This window comes from Ananas comosus, linkage group 12, assembly GCF_001540865.1.
Source record: "Ananas comosus cultivar F153 linkage group 12, ASM154086v1, whole genome shotgun sequence".
Classification (NCBI taxonomy): domain Eukaryota; kingdom Viridiplantae; phylum Streptophyta; class Magnoliopsida; order Poales; family Bromeliaceae; genus Ananas; species Ananas comosus.
Window position 1 is genome coordinate 11,315,464 of NC_033632.1, and position 13,397 is coordinate 11,328,860.

At 31.8% G+C, this 13,397-nt stretch overlaps 1 protein-coding gene across 4 annotated transcripts in view; it reads right to left on the reverse strand.

The window, feature by feature from the left end:
• The window catches only part of LOC109718210 (probable protein phosphatase 2C 11), a 15,204-nt gene extending 6,901 nt beyond the window's left edge, over positions 1-8,303 (reverse strand). The window contains exons 1-8 of one of the 4 annotated variants that reach the window (XM_020244302.1): positions 8,129-8,241; positions 7,575-7,640; positions 4,355-4,445; positions 3,538-3,585; positions 3,320-3,452; positions 2,286-2,349; positions 809-917; positions 174-327 (exon numbers count right to left, since the gene is read on the reverse strand). In XM_020244302.1, the coding sequence (XP_020099891.1) occupies positions 174-327; positions 809-917; positions 2,286-2,349; positions 3,320-3,436 (444 nt within the window). In that variant the 5' untranslated portion in view covers positions 3,437-3,452; positions 3,538-3,585; positions 4,355-4,445; positions 7,575-7,640; positions 8,129-8,241. Of the gene's footprint in view, positions 1-173; positions 328-808; positions 918-2,285; positions 2,350-3,319; positions 3,453-3,537; positions 3,586-4,354; positions 4,446-7,574; positions 7,641-7,759; positions 8,025-8,128 lie in introns of those variants that run through there. The other 3 variants (XM_020244301.1, XM_020244303.1, XM_020244300.1) reach the window with 3 other exon arrangements.

The window sequence follows — 13,397 nt, forward strand, 5'->3', positions numbered from 1 at the left end:
TGTGTGTGTATATATATGTATGTATTTATATATATATAGTAAATGATTAGTTTAAGTCAATACTTTCATCATTTACAACATTCTAATATAAATAAAGAATATAGCCTAAAATATTTTGTTGTATCCAAAAACTATGACACGGCTCACAAATAAACAGTGATATGCATTACTACCTCCTCAAAGGCCCAGTTATCTTCCGCCTCACTTGAATCACCACCCCTCGGAGACCATATCAAACCTTCGATCATACCAGTAAACTTGTTTATCTTATCTCCCAATACGGCTAGTTCCCTCCAACCCCTCTGCCCCCTCATCATCTCATCCATTCTAAGGCAACAATAATAGAAAGTGCAATTACGAGCTCCAAAAAACAATAATAATCTCTTTAAAAAGAAGTATAAATTACACATTTACTTCCTGAGTTTGACTAGAATTTCCATTTCCACCTCAGTGGTGTCACCTTGGTTCATAATGTTTGACCTCGATTTCAATTCAGTCCCCAATTTTCCATAGAATTTCACTTTAAACCAAAAAAATAAAAAAAAAAGATCTAATGATGGTTCTAATGTGGCAATTTTTCAAACAATAGATAAGAGGAAGGATAAAACTTCTATACAAAACAATTTCCAAGGTCTAAATTGTTGCAACTGAAAATATGAGGAGCAAATTGAAATCAAGGTCAAACATCAATGGCTAAGTTTGTAATTAATACTAAAAAAGGATCGTCTGAGAGCTAGATTCGCTTCAATCACTTGTCTCTTATCCTCAGCTTAGAGGGCCTCATACTGCAGATAGATAAAGTATGTACCTGAAGAAAGCTTTCTGAACAGAAGTAGCTAAATCACCAGCCGAGTAGGCTTCATTCTTGAGGACCTGAGTGTGTAGATATTTTGCGCAGAACTTAGCAACCACCTTTCCTGAAATAATGAAGCACAAAATACTGCCTTTTACCAAGGATTAGAAAAGAATAGAGTGTACAACACTCCCTGCAATTTTGCGATATTGCAACTAAGTTCATGAACTTTTCAAATGAACAATACGGTGCCAAAAGCCCAAAACTTTATTCTGCGATCGCACCCCTGGCACAATTAACCAGGCAAAATCTTTACCATTACACCATGTATGTAGTACAAGCCACTATTCAAGAGATAGTTTTACCCTTCTACAGTTTTACTGTAGATGACTATCTCCGTATTTAGGTTCTCTGAAACTAATTTAGAATGGCTATGAGAACGATCTTGCATGAAGCACATGAAGTAACAAACAACAAATATTTTTGGTTAACAGGATGAGAGATGCAATAGCAAGATATAGGAAATTTTAGGGACTAACTAGTTTAAGTGCGAAGTCATGAACTATTTGGTAATATGGCAAAGATCAAAAGCGCTCCTTCATTAACCTTTTAAATAAAATGAAATGAAGATAAACAGTAGAACATCTCGCATGAATTGCTGATACTAACTGCTTCTTTATGATTCTATGCAAGCTCAACAAGACTTTTAATTATGCATTGCTTTAAATTTTTACAGCAAAAGGAAAGATCCTTCCTCCCTGGGAAAATAAGATTATTCCCTATAAAATGGAACAACGGAACAATCCATGCAACAGATGACTTTACAAGCCACACATTCTCATACTGACATTCATTCCTAATACAAAGAATTGGAATCCTGGGAAGGAAGGTCGAATAAAATTATGGTGATAGTATAAGGTAAGTGACTTGATATTGCTTTGATTGAAAGCTTAATATTGCTTGGATTAAAGACCTCTCTCTACCATCTTCCTCCAAAATAAGAAGGTTATTCAGAACTTATTCATGCCAACTAACAGATATTTATGATAGTTCATTCATAAAACTATATAATATCCACTGAGATCAGGTGCACTTCAGTTCCAATGGTGCACATAATCTTTAAAAAGGAAACCATCACAGAAACTTTGCACGCCAAATGTTTAATAACCACAAGGAACATTTTCACCTTCAAAATTGAAGATTTACATTTGATATAATGGAATGTTCATAAAAGGGCATCTTCAGCAAGCTGTGTCATATATATGCAGAAAAACTTAAATCAAGTCATCAATCCACAGTTGGACTTATAATGCATGTTATGCAAACATACTTTCCTTCCAAGAAATACAGCTAAATGATGCTCGGTTTCTGCACTTTCAATAAAATAAAATTCACGTCCTAAAACAGAAGAATATAGAAAAAGGATGTAGACAAAAAATTTCGGAAAAGGAATTAACACAGTATAAGAAAGAACTTCGAAAATAAGTTTTACCTCCATGGCCATCATAAACACCAAAGAATGATGTAGACTCATCAAGATCTGGCAATGCCGCATGCTGCAATTGAATATTGTAGGAAATATAACTGAACATCGGAAATAAGATTAATGTAAAGTACATATAACATAACTTTTGGAGATAAGCTAATGGTTGCTGCTAGGAGAAGTATTAGTGTGGTACATTTTAAATTTAGTTATAAAAAACATAAGAAAACAGAAGTTAATTTTCAATTTTGACTCGGTCTGTCTGCACCAATGAGCTTAAAATTTAGTTCTTCGCTAGAATCTATCCAAATTTAGGCTTCTAACCAAAAAATTTGAGTTTAAAAGTACAAGGAATGATGAATACTAATGAAACGAAGCACTTTCCACAAAAGAAGACAAGTCAAAAAATGTATAAGTTTCATTTTAACATCTATTGGTTTCTTACAGTTTCTTCCGCCTCCATGCGATAGAGTGAAATATCTATAGAAACAAGGTCAAATGATGGCTACCATAACCAACAGCTCATTCTCCACTTCATGTTACTACTTAACACAAGTTCACAAACTTACAACAGACTAGCCAAAACAGGCATGATGCTGATAATTACCATCCAAAACTTAGTAGAAAAACTCAGCAGCAAAGAGAAATAAAATTATCACATTAAAGAGCATCTTCTTAAAATATTGTCTGTGCTTGCGCCATTATAGCAACAATTGTAAAATGGTGGCTATTGCAAAAGCAAGATTTCCATCAATTGGCACATTAAATCTCTAATTTAAGGCCCTCAAATTGAATCTAATCTTCTTTTATTATACATGCAACAAACTTTGACTAACCCATTTCTTTTACATAAATCCATCTGGTTCAATATCCCCCATCTACATCAAAGATATTTATTCTCACTTAAACAATATGTTGTCCTTCAGGTCGACTAATTCTGTCCTAGATGGATGGAATTTTTATATAGACTTGAATAAATATATAGAAGTAAAAGCTAAGTCTCTAATGTACTTAAGAAGTATGTGTCAAAGAGAGAAACTGACAGCATCCTCCATATTTGCGCGCCATCCCTGCATGCAAGAGAGGCCAAACCTCAGTCTGTCATTCTCACCATCCTCTGAGAACTTTTCGGTCTTTGGAGTGCTAAGATATACTCCCATTTGTACTTAGATCCACCTAAAAGGTGACACCTCATAAAATAAGCAGAAATATATTTCATAAGAAGATAGATACAGCTGTTATGGCCTCTGATAATACATACCAACTATCTTAGTTCAGGAATATGAACAACACTGTTAACACGAAGCACCTGTAAATCAAAAAGGTGCAACTTCAACTATAGTTTATGAAAATTAAAAGGTTAAATATACTTAAGCAAGTTCAACCAATTAAGAGTAAAATTTATTAAAAGCAGTTGGCAGTTCACTGATCAACAAATAACAAAGTTTGTTAACAAAGATGATCGCCTTCCTAAGGAAACAGCAACAGATATAATCCTCTTTTCTAGGATTATTTTCTATATAAAGTGAAGACCAAGTAGGTTTGGCCAATAAGATGCACTATAGATGTTTAATGGGGATGTCACTTGTTCATTTAAGCCTATAGGCCTCTACCCTCATTTCTGCCTATCTTCTGCCTTTGCTTTTAATCCTGAAATGCAATAATCAGTTCTTTTCTCTCTTTTTCAGTTTCTTTCGTTTACTCCATTACTATAGAATGTCTCGTCGCCATGGAAAATGGAAGCAATGTTCACACTAATTTCTCTATAAATGTTCCACTACCATGTCCCAGCTCATATGTTTGTCTTAAATTAAATTTCTTTACTTATGCATTGATTATGTTTGATATGCCACAACCATGCACCATATTATCTGGTTATCCCTTAGTTGCTTTTTTCTTAATTGAGCATGAATTAATGATTATGTTCTATATAATTTGCTAGTGCTCAAGCATGTGGTATTACAAAGCATTTCAGGTAAATGAAGTAGCATAATATGGAATTCTTGGACGTATATACCAAATATAGCTTTTTATGTGACATCAAATGAATTAAAGAAAACCAGTAACATATATCTAACCTGACAGTTTGAGCTCAGAAAAGCAACCACCAGAATCTAAGGAAACACAGACCATTATCTGCAGAGACACGCAAATTGCACAAACTTCAGCCTGCAGCACAAGCATCCCATAGCTTAATTAGAAATTTAGTCCCTGAACTTTGAACCAAGTTAATATTTCATCCGCAATATCTCAATTACAAAGACTGAGGCCCAGATGTTCAACCCTGATTACCATTTCATTCTTAGAGTTCAATTTTAACACAGAAGTTTGATCTCGACTTGGATTTTATTGCTAAAGTTTGACACTGGTCGGCCACAAAGTTTCACTTGCAACAATTTAGTCCTTGATGTTTTACAATAATTATAAGTTTATCCTCAAGAGGTTCAATTTTAACCTAAAGTTTGATCTTGAGTTAAATTTCCCTCCCAAAGTTTGACCTTGGTTTCAATTTAGCTCTATGAGGAAAGATTAATGAGGGAGCTGATGTGTGACCTTTTCAAATGGTATACTGAATAAAAAAAGGAATTTGTCATGCAGTACAATCTTAGATATTAGATTCTCACAATTGAAACTATGACAGCAAAATTGAAATTTGTTCAAATTTCAAAGTTGAAATCAACCATCTAATCAAACATTAGTTTCAGTTTGACAGTTGAAATCCCTCATTTTCACAAAAGCATCTATTAAAGGACAAAGCAACTATTAAGCATGGCTTCTGGAACAGCTACTCAATTGGAGAAACAAAAGCTGTGCTTCTAGCAACAAAAGGGCTTGTAGTTTCCTAATGAAGCACAAGCTTGAAACTAGCCTCTAGACCTAAAATACAGAAAATTCAATTTGGAACTTTTACTCGGCTTCGATACACAGCAATTAGGATGATTTAATGAAAAAATTGCCAGGACTTACCATACAACTATATTGAAACAACGAATTGGGTTTAGTTAGGAAAAACAAGCACCGAGAATATTCAATTATTTCAATATTCAACAAAACAAAGATACAAACAGAACTCTGCAAACTATGCTACCCAAACACCTTCTTATATTTTGTCTTCGGCAATAACAAGTAGCGATAACATGTAACACCATAATAGGAGAACAAAGAGAGCTAGAATATAGACAAAGGTTTTGTGACACCCTTAGGATTTGAAATAATCCTATACATAAGATATAATAGGATTAAACCTCTTAAACCGGTTATAGCATTTTGCGCTGTGGCTAAACCCAAGAGGGTAAGAGGGTAAGTGTGCTAGGGCTAAAGTAATTCTAGATGGGTGACTCCCTGGAAAGTGGAGCGTCACAGTTAGTATCAGAGCCAATCACTAGCCGAAAGTGTGAGATAAGTCTCGACGGAGCTAAGGTCAAACAGTGAATAGAGCATGACTCCATGGTTGACGACCATTGTCGGTGAAGCACAACTCCCCTCAAGGTCTACTAAGGCTAGCGAGACGAGTCTCACATCGCCCGGTGCTTGTGAATATGCTTGAGCTTGACGAAGATATCAGGGCTTAAAAAGGGGAGGAATGTGACACCCCTACATTTGGAATGGTCCTATATATAAGATATAATAGAGTTAGACCTTTTAACCCGGCTAAAGCATTTTAGGGGGTGGCTAAACCCAAGAGGTTAAGAGGGTTAGGCGTGTTAGGGCTAGATTAGCTCTAGGATGGGTGACTCCCTGGGAAGTTGCGCGTCACATATTTTCACCATTATCTTTCAAGACTTGGACATGAATTGTTAATCAAACTAAGAAGTTTATTAAATAATGTCTCAGATGCATCTTATGGGAAACTGTTTTCTCTAGCAGATAGGTTTCACAGTATGTTGTAACAATAAAAAAGAGCATAAAAATTTGCACAACAAACATTTAAATCTTACAAACAAAATGTGGAAATTGAAACCTATTGTCCTAATTGCCCTAGCACTTGAATCTTAAACTAAAAACTTGTCCAATGTCAGAAATGAAGAATTATACCAAACAATTACCATTGAAAACATCAAGAATGAAGCAACCCACCCCCCCCCCCCCCGCGCAGCAAACAAACAACCAAAAAAAAGGCACATGAACAGAAGCCCACATCACAAAACCCATTTTGGATAAAAAAAACTACATAGATTAAACTGCGAATTACAATAAAAGGCAATTGAGTTTTGAACAAGAGGGGAGAATCATATGAAATTCAGGAAACTTAGCACGCAAACTACTACTGATAAGCTACCACACAGCATGTTGTAACTATCAAAAACAGTTTGGGAATCAGCACAACCATTATTGAAATGTTACCAATTATTCGGAAACGAAAATTCTGTTTGGTTGCCCTGTACTTGAATCTTACCAACTCAACAATCACCCCCTAATCATCTTAAATTACAAATTAAATACATATTCCAATGATTGAAATTAGTCCAACGAAGCCTCTCCAATCAAGAGCACCATCAAGTGTAACTAACTAATGAAGAGTTTAACAACATCCTAGCAGAAAATTTTACACAATAACAAAAACCCACATCACAATACCAGTTTTAGATCAAAAACTTCACAGATTACAGCCCAAATTACAAGAAAAAATCAATTAGATTCAATACAGTGAGGGGAAAATCACATGAAACTCGTGAATAACAAACTGGCATAATCCAACTATCTCCTCATATTCGTAGCATGCCAACTACTACTCATGAGATACCACATAGTATCATTGACAAACTGGCATAATCAAACTATCTCCCCATAGTCTTAGCATGCCAACTACTATCATAAGCTACCACACAGTCTGTTGTAACAGTAAAAACAACAACTCAGAATTTAGCATAACTACCATTCGAATATTACCAATTGTGCAGAAAGTAAAACCCTTTCTTATTTGTCCTTGCACTTGAATCTTACCAACCAAAGAATCACCCCCTTATCATACTTATATTACAAATCAAAGACACACTCCAGTGAATCGAATTAGTCCACCTCTCCAATCTAAAGCATCATAGAGAATAGCTAACTAATGAAGAGTTTAACAACGTCCTACCACAAAATTCGACCCAAAAACAAAAACCCCCATCACAAGCCCCATTTTGGATCAAAAATTTCACAGAATAAGCCACAAATTACAAGGTTAAACCCGANAAAAAAAAAAAAAAAACCCACATCACAATACCCATTTTTGATAAAAAAAAATTCATAGATTACACCCCAAATTACAAGAAAAAAATTCAATTAAATACAATACAGCGAGGGGAGAATCACATGAAACTCGTGAAGAACAAACCGGCATAATCCAACTATCTCCTCACAATCTTAGGACGCCACCAACTGCTCATAATCTCCCACACGGCATGTTGTAACAGTAAAAAAAATTAGAAAAAAAAACAACAACTCAGAAATTAGCACAACTATCATTCAAATATTACAAATGATGCGGATATCAAAACCTGTTATAATTGCTCTGCACTTGAAGCTCAGTGAGTAACTAAACAATCGCCCCCAAATCATACTTAATTACACATCAAAATACACATTCCAAAGATTCAAATTACTCCAGAGAAACCTCCCGAATCTAAAATCTCATCCAGTATAGCTAACTAACGAACGATTCAACAACATCCTACCTCAAAATTCGACCCAAAAACAAAAACCCCCATCACAAACCCCATTTTGGATCAAAAATTTCACAGAATAAGCCACAAATTACAAGGTTAAACCCGAGTTGGATCATAAATTTCACAGATTAAGCCACAAATTACAGGATAAAAAAAACGATCAGATTATCAACAGCGAGGGGGGAATCCGCACAAACTCACGAGATTGGGGCGAAACCGCGTGGAGCGGGGATTGGATTGGGATTGGGATTGGGATTGGAATCGGGATTGGGATTGGGGGAGATTGGTGAGGTGGGATCTCTCGAGAGGCCGATGGATATCGCAGTGGGTGTAAAAGAAGGAGAGAGAAAGAGAAAAGGGCAGGGGAGAGATGGTAAAAATGTATGGAGACCCCTCAACTATATATTATACTGATATGGGCCTTTCAACTACAATCTCTTTAATATTTTTCTGGGCGGCGCAAAAACAGAAAACCCCCTGAAAAAATCCAACGTTTCACTTCCGCCCCCGACGTGCTAAACGGGCTTTTTTTTCGCATTTAGCCCCCTTCAAAAAAATTCACAAGTAACCTCATAAAATTTATATTTTAAGGTGGTCCTATTTTCACCACGCAAGCATTGCGTGGGCGTGACTGTGAAGTTAAGTTGATTACGATAAATGGTTTACCATATTTTTTTGATATGTTACTTAAAACCTAAGAAAATAATTCGTCGTGTCCATTTAAGTAATATATATGAAAAAGAAATGGTGAAAATTTTATCATATTCAATTTAGTCTATGTCAACGACGCCGATATGGGGCTCGCATAGCGCAGGATCAATCTTGCAAATATAAATTTTGTGATGCTATTTATGAAAAAAAATTCTAAGAGCCTAAAAGGAAAAAAAGTCCTGCTAAAATTCATATATTATTTTCTTCAAAATTTCAAATTAATGCACTTAGCCCACCTTCTATCGTCATTTTGTTATTATTCTGCCATTTTTTTATAATTTATATTAAAAATATCTTTAATAATGACAAAAATATAATAAATATTAATTTTTTCTTTTAGAATAAGTAAGACAATTTGGTTATTTCTTAAAATTTAAGAGGACAAAATATAGATTTTTTTTAAGTTATAGGAAGATTTTTTTTATATTTTAACCTTTTTTTTAAGAAAAAGTATATATAAATATAACTTATCTGAAATATGTATTATTCAGCATTTCAACATTTTAATTTTACTATTTAATTTTTTAATTTATTTAATTTGAGTAAGTCGATAGTAATTTAACTTTAAAACTTAAGATAATTATTTATTTTAATAAATTTATAATTACAAAAATTGTATAAAGTATACTAATCAAACCTGCAAAGATAAACGAAACATTTAAATTTTGAAGTTAAAGTGCCGCTGACCAACTCAATCAAATAAATTAAAATTCTAGATAGTAAAATTAAAAAATTTGAAAGGTTTGGTAGCCAATTCAAAATAATCCATAGTTCAGATAAATTTTGTATAATTTTTTACCTTTTTTATTTGAGTTATTATAATTTAATTGTGTCAAAAAATTTTATCCAAAGTTTATCACCCAATAAGCTGTTAACAATCAATTGATCTACTTTTAAAGTTTATATTAAACCATTCAATTTGATAAAATTACTTATTAATTTAATAAAATCTCCAAATTAATTAGCTACAAATCACTCAATTCTAATAAATCAAAAAAATAAAAGTTGAAGTATCGGTTTCAAAATGAAGTATATTTGAGGGGCTCTACATACATTTTAACCGAGAGAGATTCTAGACGAGGGCACGAATTCTAAAGAGTCGGCGGAGAAATTAATTAATATTATTATATTCTATTTTATTTTATTATTTATTAATATTTTATTATTTTATTATTTATTTGTAAATATTTGTCTCCCAAATAATTGTTGCTTGCGTATTCATCACCCCACTTGGCGCTGTGTAAGAGCATAACTAGTTAATTCCAATTCGACAAAAATTAAATATTAAATATTAAATAAATAAATTTTATTTTTTATTTTTTAAATTTATTAAAAAATATGATTTAAAAAAATATTTCATTAATTATTTGGATATACAATTTATATGAAAATTATACGTTTATCAATTAAAATTTCGGCATAAAAAATTCAACCACTTAAATTTTTTTCTAGATTTATGCTACTGATATAAATAATTATAATTCTTAAAAATATAAAAATAAATAGCTATAAAATAAAGTAGATTAAGTAAAAAAATAATAACAAACTAATTATACACCACAATATATAAACGATTAAGCAAGAAGGAGAATAAAATTATTCATAATTAAACATAAAATATATAAATTTCTTTTTAGGGCGAACAAATAGAGAATTCATATTTAAACATAAAATATAAGATAGTTTATATTTAAACATAAAAAATATAAGATTTTTTATTTCGATTTTTTAATAATTCACGACTAATTTGCGAATAATTTGATTAACCCAAAAAATGCGCGTTTTATTTCGTATTTTTGGAAAAACAAATCGCATACGGACTACTTTATTTGGATTTTTAAAAATTTACGAATTAACTAACTGAGTGCAAGAGAGCTTATTAGTGATTGTATCCAAATGTATGTTTAATTTAATTTAGTATACTTGCATTTAATTGTTATAGTTAAAACTGTATAAAAAATAGCAGTATTTAAATCTATACCCAGATTGAAAAAAAATTATGATCAAGAGCTCTCCAACGATTAAAATAAAAATAAAAAATAAAAAATTTTCAGTAGAGAGCTTTTTAAAGAAGTCTCGTTAAGAAGCAGTTGATTTGCTATTATCTTTATTCAAAGATTAATGTAATTTTGTGTTCGGCGTAAATTGAGTCCAACTAATTTTTTTTTTTATTTTATCATGCAGTGAAAAATGGAACTTTATTTTAATATATTTACCTTTTGTAATTTATTAATATATATTTTTAGAGAAAGCTAAATTTAATTTTTTATATTTTTTTAGATAAAAACTTTTTTTAAAATTTGCCTATTTATTTATTGCTGTCACTTCTATGCTATTCTTTTGGTCTATATATGTCCATATCACAACACCAAATTAAACAACAACAGCCAATGGATTGTTGACGCGTGTGCATTTGCATGTGGTGGTGATGTGGAGTTTGGGATTGCAATCGGTAAAAATGTAAACAGACCCCTCAACTATTATCTTTTCTGAAAAAAACTCGTTCAAACACAGTTTTTAATTTAGACTTTGTTTGGGATTGCGGGGAGATTGCGTTCCTGTTTGTTTCCGTACGTAATATTGCGTTCCGCATATTGTGGTTAGTCAGTTACGATATATTTTCTACGGTCCCATCGGAGAATGCAGAAGCATATCTCTATATACTTTTTCTCAACGCCATTCTATCTAATAGCGTTAGATCGACCTCAATTCCAAACTAAGCCTTAGGCTTCGTTTGGGACTGCGGGGAGATTGCGTTACGTGCGGTGAGAAACTACAATGGGAAAATATTCTGTTTGTTTTGCGTTCCGCATATTGCGATGAGTCGGTTATAATATATTTTCTGCAGTCCCACCGGAGAACGTAGAAGTATATCCCTATATATTTTTTTTCTAACTCTAATTTATCTAACAGCGTCGGATAGATCTCAATACCAAATTAAGCCTTAGTTGCTAATTGACCGGTTCTATTTGCTAAATTGTGATTAAAATAGTTAAATTTGATAGAGTTATTGATGAATTTGATGAAAATTTTAATTTATTCGACTAAAATTATTTATTATCGACCAATAAAATATACGGATGAGGGCCTATTTCAAAACATCTTATAATGGAGGGGGTCTTTGTACATTTTCACCACACATTTATTAGATGAGAATTGGGTGCCTGTGTTTGTAGGATGGTGAAGTTGCCCCCCAAAATTCTCCATCTCTTAATCGTGTAATGTAATCTGTGTGCTCAGGTTCATGATTGATGCAAGATTAATTTGTTTTTATTGAACAAACAAATATTTTCAACACAAAATATTTAAATATCGTGTCTGACACTTTTCGGGACTGTTTGTTTGTATATAGTTACGATTGCATTATGATTATAATTATATACAGACTCAAGTACAAATTTGATTTGATGTATTTAACTGTAACAGTTGAAATTGCACATGAAGGCTCAACTGTGTCTCAGTTGGAAACTGAAACTACGTCCAAATTGGCCGAAGTTTCTACTGTAATTGTTACCGTGAATAATTTGTGAAAGAAGATAAGTTTATAATATCTTATATTGAAGGTAATCTCATCATGCTATATATTAAGGCTAAAATACTGAAAACTTTTATATAAATACCTGTTTTTTTACCTTTCCTTCATGACTTTGAAAAATCTATATTTTACCTCTTTAAAATTTTAAGTTAATGCGTTCAGCTCTCCTCAGTCAAGGTTCCGTTATTATTCCATTCATTTCTATAATTTATACTGAAAATATCCTTAAAAATAATACAAATACATTAAAAATTATTTTTCTTATAAAATAAGTAAATACAATTTTGTCATTTCGCACTTTTCATTAACGCTGTAACCCTTTGAAAAAAATTTTAAAATTTTGAGAGAACAAAATGTAAGCTTTGAAAGTCATAATAAAAAATGAAAAAACAAATATATACATAAGAGTTTCCTTTATTTTAGCCATGTATTAATTATAAAATAAAAAAAAAATTAAAAAGAGATTTCTCAATTGCACGTAACCAAATGAGTAATTTGTAGCTACAACATTTTTTACAGCGATCAAACAAATAAGATGCATGTACTTATAACTATTGTATTTTTATTAGGCATATATATTCTAATTATACTGTATTTATAATTATATCCAAACTGTTCTCTGTGTTTAGAAAAAAATAATTTTTTAACCTAATTATAGCTATTAATAGCATCTTAGCCAAGTTAATTAATTGTTTAATTAATAAACTTTCCTGTTGAAAGGTTTTAATTCCTCTTATATTGCTCTTGCTTAGTTTGGACTAATCAATAAACTATCCCTTTTAGTAAATAAATATTCTCAAATTGATTAATTAACTCCTTTCAACTTTTTCGGCTTTGTTTAGAATTGCAGTGAGAATGTGTTATATATGGCGAGAAAGAAAAGTGAAATAATATTCTATTTATTTTCGCTAAATATATTATAAGTAGAAAACTTATAGAATTTATCAGAATTATAGATCATTTTGAGTTGACTATTCAATCTTTCAAAATTTCGACTTTACTATTCAAGTTTTCAGTTTGTTTAATTTGGATCAATTAATGGCATTTTGACTTTAAAATTTTAATAAGTCATGTATCTTTACAGTTCTGATTCGTTTGCTTCATGTAATTCTCGTAATAATAAATTTATTTAAATGAGTGATTAGATTAAATTTTCAAATCAAAGTATTGTTGACAGAATCAAATGAAATAAATTGACCGGTTGGGTAGTAAAATAAAAAATTT